Below are 25,476 nucleotides of genomic sequence, written 5' to 3' on the forward strand. Positions count from 1 at the left end.
GCCTCCTTGGTGTCAGTGCTACTGATGCTGCAGCACCGAGGTTGCAAGCATTAATGGTGCTACGACACCATTAAGGAATTTGCAAGAGAGTATCTGGTCAATAGACTAAAGCAAAAAAAAAAAAAGTTTCCTCTCTTTCTCCCAGGAGTGTTCATGTTATTATATTTACTCCACAGCAATCCCCCTCCTGCTACAGACACGGAGGCATATTAGCAGAGACAGCTCCCTGGAGCACTGGCCAACCTCTTCCCGCAGAAGTGCTTCACACCGTACTTTCCCAGAATACGGCTTTTGCACAACACCGGCCTCTAGCACAAGGAACACGGGTTCCCTCAGCCCCCACGGATGTTCTTGAAACCCAGCTCCTCTGCTCGGCAGGGTCTGGTCCTGCTGGGAGTGTTTGGAGACCAGCCCCCCACGCTCCCCCAGAGGAATCATCAGTCTCACCCACTCCCTGGGCTCTGAGTGCTGCTTCTGCCTATTAACTCCCACTCTAAGCCATGTAGTTCCCTGTGAACGAAGATACATTTGCCTGTCAGAACGCTTAATTAGCACAAATGGAAGCTGTCCTCCCCATCACCTTCCTCAGTCTGATACCCAGCTAAGAAGCAAGGCTGTAGTGCAGTTTATTTTGATTCATGCTCTTGATTAGTGATAAGTGACAAACCTGACTACGCTACTCCTTTTGCTGCAGAAAAGGGCTGTGTTTCAGCTTTACAAGAATGACAGTCATGTTTTATATCCATAAAACAGAGTTGATATGTCACCGCCAGAATGTCCTCTCCCTCTACTGCCTTCACTTCCCCTGCTGAAATCTGAGTAACTTTTACCCCTCAAAGATCACAAGTCTACAGGAAAGCCAAAGCAAGAATTCATGATTCTTCACAACAGGGAACACAACTATAACCGAATCACAACAAACTGCGCAGGTGCACGCGGGATGGCCTTTCCCCAGGGTACCACGCACTGCACACGACTTACAGCTCTAAGTCCGTTCGGGTGAATTGCAGCTTTCAAATTTACTACATTTTTCCAGGATCAATTCCTGCATCTGAACACCACACAAGCTGCGAGTGCTCAGAGCGGACTCTTTTTTTATGGCTTTCAGTACTGAATGCCCAGAAATGAGATGCTATTCACTCTGTAATTTTCCATTTTTTACTAACTTGAGACTTTCTCCATTTCTAACCTTCGCGTCTCCCATTGCAACCTCACTTCCAGCTGAGCAGCTTGCTGAGCTCGCTACTGCGAGACAGACTCGGTTTCCCAGCACACCAGCTAACTCTTAGGTCTTTGATCATCTGCAGTTGGGCTGCTCACGCTTTGATCAAAAGTAAGCTTTTCTTGATCATGCTACATGAATTAAAAAGCCTGAGACTTCAATCCTGCCTTCAGGTGAGGTCGAATTGAGGCACTGAGTTGTCTGATACATTGAACAAAGTTTTTAAAATATAATTGAGTGTAATTGTCAGGCATCTTTTAAACAAGGGCATTTTCTCTTGCAAAAAAAAAAAGAAATGCCTTCCCATTTGCTCGTTCCTGCAGAGCCAGACCTGCGCTGTTCGCAGTGAGGCTGCAGCGCTTTTGCTGCAAGAGAGCAGAGTATCGCAGGAAGGATTCCACCTACCCTGCAGGAAAAACAAAGATCTTTCCAAAAATAAACATTATCCAGTGACTAAGAAATGAGAAAATACGAACCAAGCCCTGTGGGTTTCTGCAAAATACTTCCTAAGAGAACTGTCCAATTAGCAGTGCCTGCACTCATCAGCATGGGCAGATTCATTGCCAACCTCGGGTCTGGATTCACCTTCCCTACTCAGGAACTTTGCAAGTGTGCTTGAGCACACTCACCCAAGCACACAGGGACTCATGTTCCTCTGGCAAGGCCGGCATGGCATCTTCAGACCCATGTAGCAAAAATACTGCTGAGGAGGAACATATCACGGCTATAGGGGCTCTGGAAAACTCACCCAGAGCAGAGAGAACTAGGTGTTGAGGTCCCAATGTGAGTGAGTGACCAAATTCCACTAACTTTTGCTTCTATTAACATTTCTGTGTGACAACATCCAACACTACAAGACTTAGTCAAAACAGTTAAAGGCCTGACATCGATACAGTGATTTTTTTTTCCCTCAAAGCGTGCATCCTACCACTTTGCATGGCATATTCATGTAAGGTTATTTCGGCCCCATTTGGAAGGCACGATCCCCGTTTGGCAGATAAAGAAGCTGATGCAGAGGCTGACTGACAGGTAAGTCTGTGGCAGGCAGGAGCAGGGACCTCGGGCTCTGCTCTCATAGACACTCCCTAGACTACACCATTACCACCAAGAACAAGAGCAGCTTCTGGAGTTGATGGAAATCATAATGACCTTTTACACTACACCTTCCACAGGAAAACACCTGCGGACATACTGATGTTAAATGAGATGCCCCTGTTCCAAGAATTGGCAAGTGAAGCAGAAATGTTTGATGCCCTTAGATGAATTTACACTTCACTAGGGCTGTGGTGCAAAAAAAAAAAAAAAATCACATTGCTGCATGTGTTATTTCTGCTTTTTGAGAGCCCGTGTTGACTCGTCCACACCAGGATGGTGCTTGAAAGACTCAACTGAGAGATGGTGCTGTGGGCACAAAGGAGGAGCCTGGAGAAGCAATAGTCCTCTCTTATACAGGTTGGTGAAACTATTTGACCACCTCCTCCTTGGAGACAACAAATATAAAAATAGACGGTTCACATTCCTCCTGGCTACCACCTGCTGATGCCAATGTCACTGGCAGTAACTCGTTTAAATCTTTGACCATCTTCCTCTCCAGTGCTGCTAGATGTAGTAGGTGTCCAACTGATCATGAACTTTCAGTATGTGGCTGTAGCTAGGAATAAAATGTGTCATTATAAACTGTGTCATGAAAAAAAAAAAAAAAAAGAAAATATAAGCAAAAGAAAATGGTCATATATCTTTGTATACATTATGTGGTAATAGCTCTTCTGAATTACTGCATCCACTTCTGATATTTCAAGCCTGAGGGTTTGAGACACTAGCAAGAGTTATGAAAGGATCTGAAGAAAATATCCGGGTTCCAAAAAGTACGCGAGGCGTTTGAAGCTTAATCTAAACATATGGTGACCGAGTAGGGAGACCCTGCACCAGGAAGCAATTACTAGTGGCAGAAAGCTTTTCAATACAGAGTAGCAAGGAAAAATAGTATCCAATACCTGCAAACTAAAGATAGAAATGGCATCTTTAGTTCAAGGCTGGTTTTCTTTCTAGGAGAACCAGAGTAACCAAACAAAAGTCAGGAGCCAGAATTCTTGTACAGAGACTCATGCTTCCCAGGAGATTCATGTACCTGAGGTTAAGAGCAATTAACTTGTGAACCTCTTGATCGTCCACGTAGGATATTTTGAAATGTCTGGGTAGATTTCTCTCCTTACACTGTCACAAATTTTTCTGGGTTTTGATAACAGATGGCATCATAAATGTCCATTCACCAAGACAAGGGCACTTTTCCAAGATACCCTGCCTGTCTTCCAAATCAAAGATTTTTCTTTTTAAAAAAAAACCAAACCAAACCAAACCAAAAAACAACAGAGCCAAACCAAAACAACACAAAAGTGCTTCCATGAACCAGCCCTAAATTCCTGAGTTTGATCTTCCACAGAAGAGGAGTGGCTTTTATATTTCTGTCCTTCAATAGCAGATCACTGATAGCTCTATATACCTCCTAAGTAACCTGAGAAAAGCCTCCGCGTCCATCCAGCATATCTCAGAGGTGCTCCTTTTCTGGATTCCTTATTTGATCTGGTCCCGTGACTTCACAGACTGTTTACATAGCTAAGATGATAGCTGTGATACCCTGAGGATGTGGTTTTGATCACGACTACGAAAGCTCCTGACAAACTGCCCCTGGCTACTCACTGCCATTCTGATTTTCATCTCCTGTCTTCACGTCTCAGCACACAGATCATTTGGGATTGCTTGGCTCTGCTGCCCAGTGCCACATCAGAGGTGCGAATTGACCAAACATCCACTCCTGCCAATGCCATGTTGTTCCCTTCTCATCTGTCCACTTCTTTGGGACCCAAAATTTCAGTCTAATATACTACATAGTACAGCTCTACTGAAACAGCTGTGGGTGCAACAGCAAGAGCTAAAGCAGAAACAGCCCTATGACAGGTCACCCACAGAACCATCTACTGGAGAGTATATTCCACGGCAGTTTGCGGGACACTCTGATGTTTCTTCACTTTCACAGCCACTGTATCAAAACAACATTGGCTCCTGACAAGCAGCAGTGGGGTATGCTGAGGGGAGTCCTATTTTACCAATGTCATTTCAGAACTCTTTCAATTTTTAATAACCTGCTGTTTGGCTGTTTTAATCAAGCCCATTCCCATCACTCTGATTGAAATAAGCTGCTGATGTTGTTTTCCATATGACCACCTGGGAGGTATAACAAAACACATGAAAACACTTACACATCAATAACACCTCAAAAAACACATTTTAGTTTATCATTGCAAGCAATGGCGCTTTTTTTATTTTATTTTCTCGTGGTTCTCAAGATTTTAGTATCTTTGTATGAAGAGTTCAACACTATGACTTAGCTACAACCTTAGCTATTGTCCAGGCAAATGTGGTCTGATATCTCAAGCCCTTACATTCATTCTTGTAAAATGCATATTTGATTAATCCAATTGATTATACTTTCTATTTTGTAGCCACCAGGGACAAAGCTCCAGATTTGTCATACTGAAGAATTCAGTGCACAAACTGACAGGTCCAAAAGTATAAAGCTCACGTCTCCTCTTGCTCATTAAAGGCTTCTGTGGCCTCACCTCCCCAGCCCTACACTGAACCTTATCTTCAGCTCAGAGGGACCGAAGGTGGCAAAGAACACCATAATCTAACCAATGTGGCAGATAGGTCATCATATCATTAAGGCAGCTTCTTGGCAACCAAAAATGCCTGAAGTATGAAGACTCACAATCCCAGGAAGGTGCAACACATATTAAAAGGAGAACAGAGGCTCTAGGAAGTAGTTTCATATATTATTTCTCATAACCAGCATCAGATAGAACCTTTTACCGGATTCCCCACAAGGATGTTGTAAGATTTAAAATACTTGGGACAAGATAAAAAGCAGAAGGTAGAAATCTGAGCAATAGCTGATACGTAAGAACCAAAAACGAGCCAGTATTCGACAACTGGTTGACATTGCATGTGAGTGGGTGTTTCAAAGAGCCTGCAGCCCATCTAGTCCTCCTTTGTTTGAAAGCACACGTCCTTATGGCTCTGGGGAGTTGTTGAGTGTTTCACTTCTACTCCTTGCAAGCATTCACAGCTTCTTTGCTACCCAGAAGACCTGCAGCAATGCAATTTGCACAGAAATGAAGCTTTTGGTGCCCAAAAAGCCCCAGCAAATGGAGATCTGTGTCAGGCATTTACCCACAGCAATACTGCATGCCACAAACGTGATCCACACTCTCAGTTGCAGCACATACTGAGCTGAGCTTGTGACATTAGCTTTTATCTCCATGGACTGGTTCTACACAATCTGAAGAAGTGTCTTATGCATTGGGATGAAAATCCTTGGTTAGCTCGGTTACCGCGGCACAGTGGAGCTGTCTGCACTCAGAGTAGGGCTGGTTCTCTGGAACTGTGTCATGAACTCCCCTGGACAGTATAAACCATTCCAATTGCAAGCCACACTTTAACTTTGTATATTAGTTAAGGTCTGATTCAGTTTCTACTGAAATCAGACAACGTGCAAACTCTTCATTTCTGCCCTACTTGGTCCTTTTCATGCAATGTTTAATCTTCACTGTTCATTGGTTTTGATAAGGCCACTACTCTCGTGAAGTCTGGCTGTCTTGCAATTCTCATGCGCTTATTCTCTCAGTGTCCCTTTGCTTTGGAAGTCCTTCATTTTAATCTAATCAATCACTCCTACAGAACGAGTTGTCAGTGTCCCTACACCATGTATTAAGCTACATGATTAAAAGATAAAGAGTAATTATAGAATATACATGGGTTGATACCACATATGAATAAATATGTACCTATATACATACAGATATATAAATGACATAAGCTAATGAAAAGCATACTATTTCAATTAATATATTTAAACACCAAACCTTTCACAAGGAGGTCATAATACACAAAAAAACTGCAGAACCATGCAGTGAAAGGTATTTATTGTGAGTACGCTGACATATAATTAGGATTGTGCACTTTGCATATCTCTCTGGAGACCTGTAAATACATACAAGTAAAATCAGGTCGGTAAAACGTAGTCTGCAAGTTTTCCATTTGCTGGAAAGGATTATGCATTAGAGGAAGGCTTGTTTTCAATTGATATCAACAGCCTGAAGTTGGGTGTCAGATTAAGACTCTCAGGAGATGTCTAGAGATAACACAGTAAGAAACACATAGCTCTGCAGTTATTCACCACACAGCCCCAACTTCAGTCTCACCTCCACATTTTTACAGTTCTTTTTTGTTTTCCAGTATTCTTGGCTTTCAGACAGTAGACAAATGGATAAATAATATCTATAACACACTAATGTGCAATCTATGTTGCAGCTAGACTTATCCCTAACTCAAAATCCCCATCTTTTGAGTTTCCCTGTCATCAACATGACACAGACTTTGAAATTTGCATCTTTTATTGATATTATAACCTTTGAAATTTATACCTGACTTGTGCAGTTTGAGCCCGCTTGTACGGATTGAGAATAGTCCTGTCATTCAGTGCCTCACAACTAGCATGTATTTTGCAGTCAAGGGTTTTGGTTCCCCATCCTGCAATCAATGAAGGTTCAATTATCTCTGTAAAGTGGGGGAAATCCACTTCCCCAGTGGGGGAAATCTATATTTATTAATTCTCTCATGTCTTCAAGAAGATAACTGTCTTGGTGCCACATTCAGTTCTTTTATATGCCAAGTGTGTAAACTGAAGACTTTGCATATAAAGACTGTAGATGCATACACAAACAAGGCAACAAAAGTAGGGATCGATAGACAGACAGACAGATAGACAGATACACACATACGTACGTATATACATACACAGAATGAACTACTTTGCCCTTGCTTTGAGGGAAAAACTGCAGCTTTAGCTGGTGCATTTTATAAAGAGCCTTAACTAGTTAAACCAGCCAAGTGGCGGGTAGCACTCATACAGGATCACATTACAGCAGACAGCCGTAACAGGAATTGCAGCATTGCTGCGGTTCAGTGAGACTGGATGATTTTTGGCAGGTCAGACTCCGTACTTCCGCTTGCTTTTGAAATGCTATCAGCTCCGCAGCTGTGGGGGCATACAGTTACCAAAATTATGATGTTTTAAATAGAATATGTAATTTATCCAGACAGAGTTTTACTTATACATAGGTATTAAATGAAAGATTCCTTTAATTAACTTTATATTTTCTCTAATTTACAGTTTTCCTAAGATTTCCCTGCTACTTATTGAACTTGATACCACACATGACTTGGGATTTTTAACCTCTGCAGATGAGGTTCCAGGAAGATACCCCATGCCTGTACCTGGATTTACGCAGATGGCCCATGATAGCTATGAAGCTCTTTAGGCACAACCACAGCCCGTTTCCTGACTATGCCCATGGCTCTTCATGACCCTTCAGATACGTGTCTGTCAAAAGGATCCTACTACAAATCGATAAGTACAAAAAGTGCAACGGCACATCAGCGCTTCTCAGGTTTTCAAAATAGTGTAAATAAATGAAATACTCAGGTCTTATCTTGATAGAACACTTTTCCCCTACTAGTCCCTGGAAAGATTTCAAGTTAAACTATGTTTTCTTAGAATACATATTCTATTATAAAGGAAGCCTTGGGCCAGATTCTCCAATGTGCTCTGCATGCATCAGTACTGTCATGTTGGGACATTCCCCACCCAAGTCCCACTCTCCCACACCGCCACATGTTGACATGTGGCATTGGTGGGGGAATGGAAACAGGAGAGGCCAGGACACAGAAGTCACCCTCCTGCGTACTGCAGGGATGCTTGTGGCATATGCCAAAATGGCCCCAAGGCCTCGAAGGGGGAAAACAGCACAGCACTTGGGCATCCCTGGCATCTTCTGTGCCATGGGGAGCAGCAGCACTGAGCAGCCAAGGCAAACTGCAAATCTCATTTTTCATACAGGCTGTGCTCACATTTGCGGTTCATACAAAGGGAGCAATATCTCATATCTCTGTAGTCATCCCCTCGGGTGTTGGTACCTGGTGCCTGTGTCACTGCCACTCTTCACTGCTCCGTCATCCGTGAAATTAAAGGCGCCGGTCCAATTTGCCAATTCCTCTCCATTCTGCCAGCTAAACTGCAGCCCTCTAGCAAGAAAACGAGGCAGTTGATATTTGATACCATTCATTAAGTTAAGTCTATCAGCATGAGTTCTCATGTCCTTTTTCTTAACACAGAAAAGTGACTATGACACATTCATCAAAAACAATAAAAAGATAGCCAGAAACACAAGACATTATCTTACTAGTGGAAACAATTAATTTTTAGTTCACATAGGCTCTTAAAGTCCTTGGCTGAAAACACCAGATTCCTCAACCAAATTGGAAGGCCAGTAATCATGCGTTCTCATAAACAACATACCTATGTGTGGAGCAAGGTGGAAATTTCATTCCCAGAGACACAAGTGCAAAAAGCTGGAGAATTAAGTGGAAAACTGCAGGGCCAAAGAAGTAAACCCTCCAACCTTCGATTTTACATCTACAGTAGCTAGCAAAGGATTTGTCATTTGATGAATTCTCTAAGTCACACTATATTGCTCTTTTCCCTGTTTGGGAAGATGATATTTTTTAAGCCAATTCATATCACAATCATCACAACATCCTGTTTTCCAAACTTTCACGAATTCATTCCAAGACCCATGATGCCTGCAGTCTTCTGGAAACTCCACCTATAGTTGGAAAGAAATCTCACATGTATTTAAAAAAGCTGGGTCAGAAGAAACATTTGACAACACAAGTCAAATCTTTCCCTTAGCTCAGAACTCAAGGAAAAATAATCTTGCAGATTGTTATTTTTAATCTTCTCCATTTTAACCCAATTTCATGATTTCAGAAGCCTGGCAGCCGAGTTGCGAACATTTGATGCTGCCAATACTGAAAGTTAACTTCCCGACTGGGCTGTGTGAGGACAGCCAGGAAGCAATCTGCCAGCCGGCTTTGCCCGAAAGAAAGGGCATCCAGGACCCCGCTAGTTTTCTTGGTCAACAGGCTTATTGCAAGGACTGGACAATCTCTCAGACCACATCCATGCTCTAGTCTAATTGGCAGCAATTATAAGCATAGGAAATTAAGAAGGAACAACACGGGGAGTTAAAATAAGGACTTTTTGCTCCCTGCAGCAGAAAAGAGGAGTAGCTCTAAACAGCTCCAAAAACATGAAGTGGGAATTCATTTGTTCTGTATTGTGGAAATGCATGCACATAACTTCTTGTTGTCATAGTTGTTTTAAGACAACCTTGTCTAATTTCAAGTATCTGCAGTGCAGGCATTTCCACATGAGCTAATCATCTTGGCTCCTAAAAATCTGTAGAGATTGGCTCAGTACAGTTATTTTAGGGAAAGATTCACCCAATCAAAGGCTGGCCTTCACCCTAGGGTGAACTATCCATCCCCCAAACTCTCTCTCCATCAGCAGAACAGGGAGCCCAGGGTTGCTTTTAGCATGGGCACTCATGACAGAAGGATCCCACCACCCAAGTGACATGCAATGCGTGTCGCCACAAACATTTCTTCTGACCTAAACCCAAGACATTTTGAAAGAATTTAAGAAGTTTATTCTTATACGTTTTGTGCCTTTTAATCTTTTTGTTCGATTGGGGTTTTTTTATTGAAAGAAGACTTTTTGGTAAAGGCATTTCGGGCAAGAAGGAATTCTGAAGAAGGTAGGGAGTTATTTCAACACGCTGAACCGAGGAAAGAGCTACCCTCCTAAACTGCCCCCTCCTCTCCCAAGCTGCCTCCCACCACAAAAGGTGGGAGAAAAGCACTATGAAAATATTGAAAAAGCTTCCTCTGAAACTTTCAAATGCATTTTCATATCTTGCACATTCTCCAGTGGTCAAATTTGGCTTTTTCAAAGAAAAACATCTTAAGTATAAGAAAGACAACATTTCAAATATAGAAGTAAAATTTTTCTCATAGGAGACCCATTCTGATTACTTCTTAGTTAAATACATTGATGCAATTCTCCTATCTTCCAAAAAAATCAGAACAAGTGGAAGAGACTATCCTGATTGCCATAAGCAAAACGAGATGATATCGCACACGGTCAGCTTGGAGAGAGCCACTTCGGTGATAAATTTGGAGAACCACCTGAAAGGGTGTATAGGTTATGCTATAAAGGCTATAGGGTAATACAGTGCTATGGCTTGTCGGGGAGTCCCATACCTTCTGCGTTGCTCTGACAGTTTTAATCAGCTGAGGCTGCCTGAAGTACAACTTCCGAGTAGAATATCGGTGTGAAAAAAATATGAGAAAATTCTCACTTTTACTAAGACACCTTCACTTTTAGGCTTGTTGAAATAAACACTTGTGATTCTCTCCGGTGTACCACAGTCTAACACGTTTTATTGCCACACTGAGCTGGTATGGAAACATGTATCTTTTGAATGTGTATGTCTTTGCAAAAGGCATCTAAATATATGACCTTAAGAGTACGTTTTAATTGCTAAAGACAGCACTGAATGATACATGAGGAGACAAAGTAGAAGTGTGGGAGAACCAGGTTGGAATTGTACTTTTTAATTGGATTTAAGATAGATACTTTGGATTTAGGTATTTACTTGCAAACTGAAATAGTGAACATTAATCTAGATAAATAGCTGGTGTCGGTGTGTTCTTCAGAGGTGAACTCTCCTAAAGCATGGCCAATATTCAGGCAGATAAATGAAGAATTAAAACATTCAGTAAAGTCCTTTCCCTTTGTACATCTTCATGCCACATGTAACAGCTGGAAGGAAAGCTAAGTAAACGCTCAAAGGCGGAGGGGCTGAACCTGTCCATAAAGCAAAAGAAATGACAAAACCACTCTTTAATGCCCTCCTCTGACCGGGCCTTTTTTTTGGGAACACTGTGTACTGCAGCTGAGGCACCAAGTTTAAAGGAGGACGTGCACATTTTGGGTAAGATCCAAGAGGAGATCAGGAAGACTAACACTGAGGAATGGTAGATATGTCTTACGGCAAAGAGCTTAAAATACTTAGCTTTGAAATGGCAGAATGGGGGATATAATTGAGGTACAAAAATATCTAACGAGGGCAAGCAAGGGTCTGAGTGTGACACTTCTACACGGTAAGGACAAAGTACAAAGGTGTGAGCTGAGCGTAGGGTCAGGAGCAAGCTAAGTGCCCGACCCTGAACCAGACAGGAAAATGAAAATATACAGTGCTTTTCTTCTGACGCGCAGGTACTCAGGAGTTTAACACCACATAGACTTACATATACACAAAACACACCACCAGTGAAACATTACGGAGCTCACAGGACTGCGTGTCTCACTGTGAGTCTGCAAGACTGGGATCAAGCTGCTGCTCTGCATTTGCTGGAGTGGTGGTACAATAAAACTCTTCCTCCTGGTAAGAACAACTCCCACAAATAATGGTTTGCAGTATTAGGACTGAGTAGAAATCAAGGATGAGACATTTAAAAACACTGACCTGAAATAATTCTATTCCTAACAAGATTACTGAGAATTTTACCGTTTATTTAAATCAGCCTCGAGTTGGGAGATTTCAATTTTTAAAGTAAAAAATTTTCTAATCCTCTCTGTTGTGAGTCGTAAGCGTTCATAAAAGCTGTCTGGCCAAATTTGTAAACAGCCTGGGAGAACAGAAAAGAGAATTGAACTGCTCCATCAGTATATTTCTTTGGCATATTATGGGAGTTAAATCCTACCGCATTCACTCTCAGCGCTAACTACATTTTAACAGGTAAACAAAGAAGAGGTAAATTAAGCATCTGTGTATCAGAATTGCAATAGAAAAGTACATGCAGAATGGAAACACAGCAAAGGAAGAGCAAAAGAAGCAGAACAAAACAGAGGGTAAGGAAAGATTAAAAGAAGGGAAGGAAAGCAGAGGAAATTACTTAGACATAAAGGTCTCCTACATAATTTAGACAGTTCATGTCAAAGAGTTTAAAAAAAAAAAAAAAAGAAAAGCTAATTTTAAGCCTGGGATCATTACCAATGATTACCAATCGTGGAACTTTGCCATTTGCTCAATTTACCCTAATGTTATTTCCTTCTAAAATTAGTACATTTCCCCAACGTGTGATGCTGATGATAACAAGGAAAAACTTTATAAAAGATGTAATAACCAGAAATACTCTTAGTGCAGAGATGCTCTATTTTGCCCATTCACTGTGAGCAAATTTCTCATCAAGGTTTGTGGACATCATTAATCAGAGGACTTAACCCTAGCAAATACGAGTAAGAGCAATGTTGTGCCTTGCATTAGAGAAGCTCTGCTAAGTTGGGTGTCTTAGCAAGAAAGACCTTGACTTTCAGGTAAATGTCAAAGCAATATTTTGATCCTAATTGGTAACTGTAAATGTTGAATCAGTATGTGGTCAAATAAACACTGGTGTAATGCAAGAATAGCGGGAGGTGGTGAAGAAAAGAGACAATTAACAAAGCAGCAGTAATTCTGAAGGGCACATCTGAAGACCGGCTGTCAAGAAGCAGCAGGAAGCAAAGCAAAAAGCCTGTTGCCGCAATCCAAACGAGAAACAACTCCTACCCAAGCAGAGGTTTTAATAGCCGAGGAGGTCAAACAATTACAATGTTTTTGAACTATAAGGTGAGAATGAACAAGTGGATAGATTGCAGCAAGAAGCTTCATGCTGCCGTCACACTGAGATCCCAACCCAGGAGTGTCTCATTGCCTTTCTAAAGGCGTGAAGGCAAGGTGAAAATTAAGCCGAGTCAAGAAGGCGAGGCTTTTAAAAGGGAGCTATTCTACAGCTAAAAAATGGAGAAGGCCCAAAAGACTTTAAGCACAGCTGGCAGTTCTGTCTGGGCCCTAACCAGAGAGCAGGCCATGACCACGTATGCTGTGGAATTTAGTCAGGAGAAACCCATGTGCTTTCGAGGCATAAGAGCAGTTTGGAGCAAGTGGCCACGTAACACAGTGATCGGCACCTCTGGGTAATGAGGACTGAGTGGCACCAGGCGCATCACGCAAGCGGTGCAGGAGAGGGCATGGAAGAGCCCCTGCCACTCCAGTGCCAACCCATTCCCCAAAACTACCGGCTCCTCTCATTTTATCCCAGCCAGCAGGCTATTTCCACTCATCTTTCAAGGTGACAGCTACCACTACCCCCATCCTGCATCTACCAGAGGCACACTAAACCCAAAGGCAAGCAAAACCAGACAGAAACAAATGACATTTTATATCGGTGAAAATAAGCCAAAATCTGACTCAGCTTGCTGGTCTACCACAGATGGTCAAGCAAGGGGAACCAGAGGAGTCTATGGACTCCATCTCTGAAGCGGAGAAAAAAAGATACAAATGTCCCCAGGAGCAAGGCAAATTCCTGCATTTTCTTTCTGAGCTCCGTCTCTTATTTTTCTTCACTTTTCCTGCTCTTTCTTTCTAGCAGTTCTCACATCCCTTCTCTGTATGCATTCTCCCTAGCAAAGAGGCCATCAGGAGATGACAGCAAGCCCAGCTTTTGTGACTCCAGCTCCTGTCTAAGTTATAAGCTAACAGTGTACACATTCATTCCGTATACATCATTAATAATTTTATAACCATATTTCCACGGGCCTGGTCATGGTGCTGCACTACACTGTTACATACTACCCAGACACAGAGGCCATATACAGTCTCTGCCCCAACAAACAGACAGTCCAGGCTGCATATAGGCTTCCTAAAGACAGTGGAAAATCACTTACTTTCACTGTACCTCAGTTTCCCTGTTTTATAATTCCTGTGCCCTTGAGAGGAGGAACTGAAGACTCCAGTGTTAAATGATCATGGGATTTTAAAATGGAAAGTGATGCCCCTAGCCTACTAACAGAGGTGTCACAGTGGTATAGGAAAGTCAGACGGTTAATCTTGCTGAAGATCCAGTTCCTTCTTTCTGCAAAATAAGGAAAATATGACTCACTGTGTCCACAGGGTGTATGGAAAATAAAATGAAAACAGTGGTATGCATGAATGACCCGCAGAGGAGAGTGATCGAAAACACTCACTAAAATGGAAGAGAGAGTAAGAGGAGGTTGGGTAAGAAAGGGGAATATCAGGAGTCTCCAATGTGAGAGACTGCTGCACAAGTGAAGACCAACACAGGAGCCAACTGAGGTAACAATAAGAGAAGACATCAGAGGGGCTCAAAAGGAGTAAACCATCCACTAGGTAACAGTGAGATGCTGAGATCAAACCCACCCCAGCAGAGTCAAGGCAGACTAACTTCTGTGCCCAAAACCTCCCCTTTCCTGACAAAAGGGGCAGACTCAGTCTCTGCAGACAATGAAGTTAGATGACAAGAGAACGGCAAATGCTTACTTGAACAGTTTAATATCACTTCAAACTCTTTAATCCATTTTGAAATACGTATTCAAGGCACAGCAATAGAGACAAACACAGCATAGATGAAAGAAAGAAACATAAATCTGCCTGTAGCAGTCCATGTCCAATTCACCTGTGCTATAATGCCACAAACCCACCATGTGTGTGTTGCGTGGGGGCATAACCCCACCAGGCACAGCACAAGGAAATAACACGTTTCTGGGGCCAATTCACGTGCTTTAGCAGGACACTCCCCTTCTAACGTCAGTCGATAATCACACATTTTCATTCAGCGTAAGCAGAGTTGAATCTGACCGGTTCAGTTTAGAAAAATACTTATTTCTCCAGTAAAATAAGCAAAATTTCAAGTTCTCGTCTGGATCTGTACACATGCTAATGGCATTAATAGAGGCCAATCTTTGTCTCATTGACCTATGGCATTGCAAGGTGACTGAGAGTGGGTAACTGCTGAGCTGGTTGCTATCTTATTGGGAGAAAACCCGTAGAAAAGGTTTTGAAAATGTATGAAAATATGTGGGAGAGCAGGAGCGGAATATTCACAACAAAAGGAAGAAATGAAATCATATGGGTCCCATGAAAAGCAAACTATGGATGGAAGATGTGGGAAATGGGCACGTCTGGTTACACCACACGCTTGGCCATACAGTATTATACCAGGGACCGGCTTGCCTCAACATGTTGGAGGGAAATGGTAGCAATAAAGTGGTGGAGGAGTATATTTTGACTAGCACAAAGAGCAAAATTGGAAACATAGGTGGGAAGCTTCTGGATTATAACCACTATTATACAGAAAAAAAAAGGTTTTGTTTCATGTAGCACATTTCACATTTGGGATAAACCTTTTATCAAATATTCACATGCAATCTCTGAAAAAACTGATCTAAAATCACTTCCCAAGAAAGATAAAATAGAATCAACACCAACAAACACCAACATTCATCTAGTCTGCTTAAATGGGATGAAGAGCTGACTAGGACAACAAGGACAACAAAAGATATCTTTCAAAACAAAACAATCTTTCCTTTTCTCAGCTGTGGCTGGAAGATAAACATCCAAGGAGTAACAGATAATCAGTATCAATTCATTTTTTAATATTTATTCATAATAAAAATATTATTATTTGTAATAATTAGGAGCAACATGAAACTCACAATAGAATGAGCTGACCACAAGGCAGGTTGTTTTCTTACCAAGTAAAAAAGGCCAATCAAGCCCTGAGCACAGAGACTCACAGGAAATACCAATTATTTTAAGATTCCAGGAAATTCTGACATCTGAGATGGTAGCTCAGTGCAAAGATACCTGACGCAGCATGGGTACCACGAGCAATCTCACCATAGCATTAGCGATCTGACTGAGCTAACTGCTTTGCATCTCCTGTTTCCAAAACTAATACATTTAGCACCGGGTCAAGTGTCCCTACTTTGCACTGTATTCTTCTGTGTAAACATACCCACAGAGCCCCAATTGCACTGAGGACTCGTGCTGAAGACGATGAGCAAAATGCCATTTAGAGTCAATGAGTCTGTATCCCGTATCAGCCACAGGAGTAGGCAATATTCCCTCTCTCTATGCACAGAAGTGGAGGTGCAATCTCCTCCTACCACTCGTGCAAGACCTCCAAACTATTGACTGCCTAAGATTTTCGGCTGGGACTGTGAAAAGCCTAGCCTTGGCCGTATTTGTTCTAACGAAAAGTGCCATGAAACTACCAGAGATTGCTTTTAAGGTTTTCATCATGAGAAATAAAGCATAAAACTAACTAAATAAAGAGGATGGGGAAGGACAGTGACTATCCGCAGGGCTGACGAAAAAGAAAAATGCAGGCAAGCAACGAAGGGCAAGGATGCCTCAAAGAAATGAGAGGTTAAGTCCACAATTTTCCTGAGGGAGGCATGGACTGCTGAGCAATGAATACACTTGAATTAAAAAATGAGAAATGAAATGAAAAAGCAATCAAGGGTAAGAATAAGGCACAGTGGAAGTAAGAAAATACAAAGCTGTGCACAGCGATTATGTCTGAGCGAAATTCAGCAAGTGTAAGAATGATCAGAAAACTCCAATCGGGTCAAAAATAAAAGATGATAAAAGATGTATAAAAATAAAAGTTAAAAAAAAAAAAATAAATTACCAGGAGGTCTGTAACACTGGGCATGGAGGACAGCGGTCATGGATGTGATTGCTCACAGCTGGGACCACGGCAGGCAGAGGTGTAGCCCAATTCAAAACAAGAAGGCTGCGTTCTGGGTTTGGCTTTCTGCAAATGTAGGTAAGACTGAACTTTGTACCTGCCCATACGCATAGAGGGCAAGCAAATATTTTTATCAAAAAGATATAAAACATGTTGATGGCAGGTTAGAACAGAGATGGTTTTGAAAGAAATGTCACAGGGTTTAAACCACTTTGGAAGAAAGGGCTTCGATTTGCAGGTGTTGGGTGCCGGGCATTGGCAAACCTCAACCATTACTTTGTTATACAGATGCAACAGATCTGCGGGAAGTGCAGAAAGCAGGGTTAGCCTAGATATTCTAGATACTCAGTCAAACATTCAAAAAGAGCTCTTTGCATGGACAGAAGTAGGCCTAGATCCCCACATAACAAAGTTAGAGACTGAAGCAAGCTGCTGCTGGCTGTTACGTGGGTTAGAAATAGGATTTAATTGTCTCTGTATTAATCAGTGAGGGTGATATCCACCTTTTTGCTGGTAAACGGGACACCTATAATTCACCGCTCCAGGGCAAGAAGCTTCTGCAGAGCTCCTACAGCCCAAGAGGGTTCAAACCCTAGGCAAACCAACCACTCCTGTGCAGGGTGGGCTTGTGGAAACTGAATTAGGGACTGCCAGGTGGCCACAGCCAAAGCCAAATGGGCAAGCATCTGTAGGTCACTCTGTAGGAGGCTCACAACCCCCATGGTCTGAGCTCAGGAACGACCATGGTGTATCACACCAGGGAATTAAACACTCAGCATAATGCAATTTGCACATGTAAAATACTGAAATAACAGAATTTCATTACCTTAATTTACTGTCATCTGGGGAATGGAGAAGGACCGGCAATTCACAGACTAGATGTGCAAGTGTTTTTGCCATCTTAACAGGTGACGTGCAACACAACAATGCGGGAAATGAAGCAAGTCTAGAGGGAGCAGGAATTCAAACCCTGCCTGATTTCTGCATCAGAGCCATAGAGAGCACTGCCGGGGAGCACAGCAGAGGAAATAACAGCCCTTCATGCTCTGGTACTAAAACGTCAGCCACTTGATGCTTTTCTTTAAAAGCAAATTAAAATTATGGGTCAGAAAAGAAAACTCCAAGTAGCAGAAGGAAACGTTCTGGCTTCAGGACACTTTTCACAATAAAAGTCTCTGTTGCAGTATGTGCCATAGCTGTGATTGTTTGCAGAGCTTTAATTCACATGGCATGCACTTGTGAGCTCTCTCCTTTTCTTTGATGTATGGAGACAGGAGCATTATGTAAAGCAACCAACAGCAGCAATGAGAAAGGGCATGAGATGACCAGTGGGGATGACTTTAGAGGCAGCTGAATTAATCTATCAGCTCCCTGTTTGTTCTGCCCCCTCCGACCCATTGCCATCTCTGCCCCACAGCACAGGCTCCAGTGCTCCTCTGACCTCTCGGGGAGCTGGTTCAGCTCCTCGTCTTCGCAAGGTTAGTTAGGCGTGATGGGGATGCCAACCCCCCGGTCCTCATCCCCTTCAAATGCGCTTGGGAATACCCTGTAACAAGAACAGCATGGCTGGAGTCTCAGCTTCTCCTGCTAGACTAGATCTGGCCACTTTAAGGTGACAGCCATATCCCATACGTACACATATTGGTGTATATAGCTTCAAGACTTTGCTGCCTCCTTAAGTTTCCAGTGCTCTTCTCCTCTGAAGAAAAATGACCAAAACCAAAACCTGCGCTAAAGCCCTGTCAGGGATTCAGAGAGGTGACTCACGGGTCGCATATCATTGTACTGGGATAATATTTCACTCTGGTCAGAAACGGAGGGGGCACAGAGCTGTGTGTTGGAGAGATGACTCATTAGGTGACCTTCAGCTTAGGTCTCTTGGGAAAAAATATTTAAATGGAAAGAGACTTTTAACACTGGAACAGATGGTCTTAGGTTACTGTTAACATCTTCACAGGGTGTTATGAGCAGCGCAGAGGAGCACATGCCAGGTATGGTGCAGGAGTTCTCAACTGACATGAGCTGGCTGTAGTTCCTCAAGAACCCAGCTTAGCACAAAATAAAACTCAAGACCACACGCAGCCTCCGTGTCCACATCACAACTACTGCTGTCACTGATAAAAGTAATATCTGATCTTGTCTTATAGCACGGTACAGACTAAATGGTCCCTTCAAGGTGCAGCCCAGGTTTATTTTCTGTGTGTTTATTCCTTATTTGCCCATATTGTGCATGAAATGACCATAAGCTATCTTTCCTATAAGGGTAATGAAAGGGGTAAACATGTCTGGCGATTGATTTGCCCCTGTTGAATACAAGCTGCGTCAGAAATCCCAAAATGGTGGTATAACCTCAAGTTGTGAGAGTCTGATATTAACGACAGGGTACACACACATAGGAGTGATGTTTTATTCTCATTTAAAAGATGTAAAGCTTACAGATAATTCAGATTACCTGCATGGGAAGGCTTGCTGCTTCTTGTTGTGTGATTTTTTGAGTTAGTGTATGTGGCCCCTCTGACAGACCCCAGAGTAATCTTTGTTTCAAGTCTTTAATAGCTTTCAAAATGTGTTCTCCTCACTTGGCTGAAAAAAATATTTTTAAAGGGGCAGATTCCCTTCTTCAGATGACTCTCACGCTATGCAGAAGTCAGGCTTTAAAAAAAAAAAACACCAGTATTTAGTGAATTCCCTGCCAACAGAATATAGGTATATAGCAAAGTATTGCTACGATATTTTTCCCTTGCCAAAGCAGGCAAGGACTGTCCTATTGATCTCTCCAATGCTACAGGTTGGGAGATGAAGACAGGGACCATTTCAACATTTTTTACTGTAGTGGTAGTCTCCTGATGTAATCCAGGATTATTCCCTGCTGGCCAAACAAGAGCTCACAAAAAAAAAAAAAGGCCAGCCCTCAGCTAAGCATCTGATTCAAAAGAAAATTCAGCTGAAAGCTGGGCATTGCAAAGATGAGTCAATACAAAAGCAAGCGGCAGCTCTGGATTTAAGCAGAAGTCCACAGCATTTAACCTACTTTAGCAGATCAATGCAGTGGATTTTTAATCATCACATTAATCCTAAAATAAAAATAATTACCCCAGAGATCCGTATTAAAGTCCCTTAATTATATCTCATTTCATCATCCTTTTTACTCAGGATCAGGAGCTACAGAGACCAGAGCTTCCCGATGTCATTCTCCAGCTTGCAGTCTAACTCTCTTGTTAGGACTTTAGCTGCTAATACGGTGACGATGCGTTGGCCTTGCTGAGGGGACCCACATCCATCCCACTTGGGGGAAAACTGAAAAAGGGAAAAACAAGGTGGGCAGGATTCTGTTTTCCAATGACCCAGTACAAAACAGCAGGGGAAGGAGCAGAGAACATTACATGGTGGGTGAAAAATATGTGAATACCTAGAAATTGAATCTCTGCTTTCTCCCCTTGTTCCAGCAATGCCAGGAGCTCATTAATATCTCATTAAGGGGAAAGAGAGGACTTGACCAGAGGCTGGGCCCCTTATCAAATTTCACCGAGCAGAGTTTCTTTCCTGGTGCATCCTCTCCTGCCTGCAGTCCTGCCATCCCCACAGCCAGGCTTTGGGAGCACGGCCATGGGCAAACATGGGTCCACAAGCCTCCATGGCACTCTCCATGGAGAGCTGCAGGTGGGTTTTTATGGCAATAAAACCAGCCCTATCGCTGCTTGTAAGGGCAAGTAGCAGGGCACAGCTTACACCCATTTAGCTAACTTTCCCTTCTTTCTCCCAGAAAAGGGTGCCTTTGTCCACACTGCTTATTGGGGCCAGCCTCTAGTCTACACTGTCCCCTGTGTTGTGCCCAAGCTGCTTGTTTTAGGTCAGATTCCTTCTGCCTTGCTGGCCTTTACCCATTTCCACCATCTTCTTGTGAAAAACAAGCTAGCCCTGTGTTATATTTAGACTTAAAAGCTTTGTAGATTTACTGGAATAGTACTTCAGGGCAATCTTCAGGTTTCTCTAAGTACACGAGGGAATTTCTTCCTACTGCCTTGGGAAGAGGCCCAGATGCCTGTTATTGTTGAAGATGTTGGGATGCAAGCAAAGGCTATCATAAAACAAGCAGCATGTTGAATCCTAGCGAGTAAACGGCTTTAGGTTTAGGCAGCGTCCCCAGGCTCCAGCTTGGCAAGCAGCACCAAAGTTATAAATATCCCACTTCTCCTCTGCAAGGACGCTCTCCAAAACCACCAGCTCCACCATGGTCCCTGGAGGTGCAAGCTATAATGTCTCCAAGGAACCTCACAGTGGGCATCAGCTTCTAACAGGTGATTTAACACCAGATGTTTGTGAAAGAAAAGAGTAATCAAAGGTTGCAGCTACCCCTGCACAGAGCGGACTGGCAATAAAACTGCCTGGGAACGGTCACCATAATGTACTGCAGGGCATGAAAGCGAGAGAGGGAAAGAAAAAGTGAAAAAGTACCTTCATGATAATATTTTGGTAACGATGTAGGCTGCTATGTAAATCACCTTTCTATCATTAATAACTGACAGCCTGAGACTGCCACATCCTGCATTTTTATTTCCATGAAAGATGGGAACTACCACTTCCCAGCAGAAAGGAGTCAAAGTGCTTTCTCCCTGCACTGTGGGGAGGCGACGGGGACGGACACGACCCTCTGAGACTCTTTCATGTGATTAAAAAAAAAAAAAAGGAAAATAAATAAATCATTACAAGCTGGAATTAAAAAAAAAAAAATGAACAAACAGTATTTTCCAGTCAAAGTGACAAGATGTATGCACATCTCCCTGCTTAAGCCCCTTTGATGGCAGAGTGCTCAGAACCAGACTTTCTCCTAGCAAGCCTGGGAATCACACATCACCCTTTTTTCATTCTCTGCAGCCTGCTGATGACAGGAGAGGCTCCCAGGGCACGACGCAGGACAGAGACTAGCCAGAGAGATCACTTACTGGAAGAGTTTTATTTGCATCTTCTCACCATTTTATCTTTATTTTGCTATTTTTCATTTCAGTCTATACTTTGGATTTATTTTTCGTTGCTGTAATCCTGTTGCAGTCATTTCGACTTAGACAAGCAAGTATTAGTAGGACTGCAAGGCCCCTAGGACAAATGGGAAAAACTGAGAGAATAAGGCAAGATGAGACCTGAACTGGTCATAAAATCATCTTTTCAGCACCGAGACAGCTCAGTACTACCCTTGTCTACCTAACAGATTCCTGAAGCCCCCAAAGATGGAGATTTTATACCTCCTCACGTAGCCTTATTCTTTAAAAGTTTCCCTTCACGGTTAAAGCCAAATTTTTCGTGCTGCAACTTAAGCCTGTGACTTCCTGTCATCTAATGAGGCTTCACAGGACTGTGTTTATTACCTTCCTCTTGGCAGAAATAGTTTGGGTGTTTCAAGACAGTCATCATATCTCCCCTCAATTTTCTCCATGCCAAACAAACGCATGTTTTCTACACATCTGCTCATTCTTGATGCTTTCCTTTGGCTCCTTCCACCTGAGTCACATCTTTCTGGAAGTGAGGTGCCCAAAACCAGACAGAGTCCCCCAGCCGAGGAAGGCCTCACTGCTAAGCGAGGCACACAAATTGTTCTGTGGATAAACTACAACGCTCCTGTCTATACATATTAATATCATGCTTGCTGTTCCCCCCCGGGGAGAAACATTTGCTGATTTGTCAGCATTCTGCTTGCTGTTGGCACAAGGCAAACAACTACATGAGTTGCAAACCAAGCAAGAATCAAACCATTGATCTCTTCTGGCAAAATGCAGCTAAATGCCAATAAAAAATTCCACAGCAGCCGCCAACACTACTGAAACCCACTTACCTCAAAGCATGTAAGAGAAACATTCCCCTTTATAAAATCATGCAAGCCATAACATCTCAAACTAGATTTAAGGAAAATAAACTCTGCATGGGTCAAGGTTAAATGCTTGAAGATCCCCACTGGTGTTTGCTGTAAAAACAGCAGTACCATTTTCAGATCAAAGACTGATGTGCTCTACAACAGTCTCAGCAGTAAATTCATGAGAATACATAAGAATACAGCAGTGAAAAAACAAAATGCTCTCTCTGTTATTTGGAACAGTAATATTGCCACTTTGATTTTAGGAATTTCATCAGCATGTTTGTTTCTAAAGACATTAAAGTTTAGGTAATGTACATGCTACTTTAATTCAACCTCCCAAGTCATTTCAGCTTGAATTTACATAAGGTGAAGAGCCTATACGGCAGGGTCTGACCAGGGGGAAATACTCAGGTGGTATAAGTCAGTCTATCTTAAGTTAAGTAAGAACTCGATTTTTACACCAGCCGAGGATTAAAACACAATCTAAGAAACACACAAATCGTTATATTCTGCCTAAAATTCTCCTTTATTAATACTCTAACAGGCATTACAGATGCCAGATGCACCTTCCCAGATTGACGAGATATTAATATTGTCAGCACAACACCAAGAAGTGGTTTGAGCCGCTACAATGGTATGGCTGGATCTCTGTCTCCATTCAGTCCGATCAGACAACTTTTCCTATTCCCTCAAATCCCCCCTTACCTTTTGAGATAGTTTCTCCCATAGAGGATCTGCTGCAGCAAGGTGACCACGGCAAAGGCGCAGATGAATATGAAGAACAAAGTTCTGTTTCCCAGCAAATCCCTGCTTGACGAAGGGTCAGTGTATCCCATCCTTCTTAAAAGCCACTGAAGCTCCCCTGGGTAAAAATCAGTTCATTGTCGCCTTCATGCCCTTTTTGCTGGGAAGCAGAGGGGAACGCTCGCTGGCTTTTCTCTGAGCAATCCAAGGACAAGGTATCCCATTGTCTGGCCCTGCTGCCCCTTCCTTGCCCCTTTCGGGTGTTAGCTCCAGGATTGTGCGCAATGGCTTGCTTCCACGGTAAAGTTTCCAGGAGATTCAGACGTGGGTAACATCTAAAATCACCTCTCAGAGCTCTTTCAGTGCAGGCAGCCTGTGCTGTGCAAGAGGCATTCTGTTCCCTCTAAGCCTCTCTTGAAAACCCGCTGCTAGCAATTATCTACTTCAATCCCATTTTCATATTCCAGATGGGGGAAGCTGCAAATAAACCAGAAAACTGCAGCCAATGGCAAACACAGGGCTCCGGCAACCCGCGTTGGAAACACATAGTCGTCAGCTCTTCTTTGCTTCTGCTCAGTGATTCCAACAAAACGTGCTTGCAAGGAGACGTGACTGGGGTGTGCTATTATTGAACAAGCATGTAACGATCATGAGGATTTCATTCAGCCCCCTGCAAAAAAACAACAGCAGCAATCTGGTCAGGCTAGCAGGAAAGCTGCATTTTGTGAAGCAGCGTGCTGTCTATACCGTGCCTTCGGTACTGTAGCATTTGCATGCAGAACACAGTGCCTTTAGTTATAGACCACTCACAGTATTTGGGCTCCTATATTTCCCCCGGTTATTCCTCCAGAGTAAGCGTAAGCAAGGTCACTGTGCATCTCTTCAAGGACAGAGATCTCAGTTCCTGCATGCTGATTTATTGGAGGCTCTGAGTAGCCTCACAGCCGCAGAGAGGGAGACTGCCTCTCTGTGCAGGCTCTAAGAACCATTCATTTAAAGAGACAAATATTCTGATTGTTCCTCCACTAGAAACAGTTCTCTTTTGAAAGGGCAAAGCAACAAGACCTTATCCACAGCCATCGTAACTCCTCTAAAAATCTCCCCATTGTAGGAGAGGCTTGATTCGGCTCACAGGGAAATCAATGGGAGTTTTGTTGCTGATTTCACTAGAAGCAAAATATGCCCCCAACCCTTAGCTTCTTAAAACAAGTTCCAATGAAAGCTTTATCCATAAATGAAAAGTCCTGGCTAGGAGGTTGTTTTGCCCCAATAACAGATGGGAAAATGATTTTGACAAAAAAAAAAAAATGTGGGGAAAAAATCTTTTGTCTAAGAGAATGGGAAGATTTTTGTGTGAATAAATTTTCCAAGAGTTAAATCAGCATATGCAAAATGTTCTAGTGTGCCAGCAGCCCAGCTGTGTCAAGCTTCAAACAGGGACTGTTTCTGAACTTTGCCTCAGCTGTAATTGGTGCTGCATAGGAAGAAGGGCCAAAGGTAACTTTGTGCAACACTTTCGACCCAGTTCCCAAAGCCAGGGCTAGTCCTCACCATGACATACAGCAATTCAGGAAAGAAAACCAAGGGCTACAGCAGGCTTTGTCTTACCTAATTTTAAGCAACAGAAGTATCAAAAGTGTTTAAGGTAGGACCCTGGTCATCCTGAACCCCTGCAGGCAGGAAGCCCCAGCCTCTGACACGTCCTTCTTCAGTCCCTTTCAAAGCTCCCACACATGCATTTGTGAACCCTGCTGAAGGCTTCGACTGTCACCTGTGCATATAAAAAGAGTGATAATGCTGGGTCAAATCAAAGATTATCCAGCCCAGTGCCTTGTCCCTGACATTGACCAGTGATGGACAGACAGGGAAAAGTAGTGAAAAAAAAAGGCAAGGACATACTGAATTTCCTTGGAAAGACTCTGCTACCATTTTGTGGTTCAGGGGGTCTTCCTGAACCAGGAGAAGAAAAAAAAATATTTTGGCTAGAAAAATAACTGAGTTGCATGTACTCATTTGTACTGTACTGGGAATAATACACACACCAGGGGACTGCAAATTAAATAGCAAAAGCAGTTTGATTCCCTCTTGTCAAAGTCTTCAGCTCTAG

At 42.7% G+C, this 25,476-nt stretch overlaps 1 protein-coding gene across 3 annotated transcripts in view; it reads right to left on the bottom strand.

The window, feature by feature from the left end:
* The window catches only part of ST8SIA5 (ST8 alpha-N-acetyl-neuraminide alpha-2,8-sialyltransferase 5), a gene marked incomplete at its 3' end in the record, with an annotated part of 42,280 nt that extends 18,695 nt beyond the window's left edge, over window positions 1-23,585 (bottom strand). For 2 of the 3 annotated variants that reach the window (XM_082497528.1, XM_082497527.1), the window contains exon 1: window positions 23,331-23,585. In XM_082497528.1, coding sequence (XP_082353654.1) covers window positions 23,331-23,461 — 131 coding nt within the window. In that variant the 5' untranslated portion in view covers window positions 23,462-23,585. Of the gene's footprint in view, window positions 1-8,254; window positions 8,363-23,330 lie in introns of all 3 variants that reach the window. The other variant, XM_082497526.1, reaches the window with a different exon arrangement.
* Between the last annotated feature and the right edge of the window lie 1,891 nt (window positions 23,586-25,476).

Source organism: Vanellus vanellus (assembly GCF_965231255.1).
Source record: "Vanellus vanellus genome assembly, chromosome: Z".
Classification (NCBI taxonomy): Eukaryota; Metazoa; Chordata; class Aves; order Charadriiformes; family Charadriidae; genus Vanellus; species Vanellus vanellus.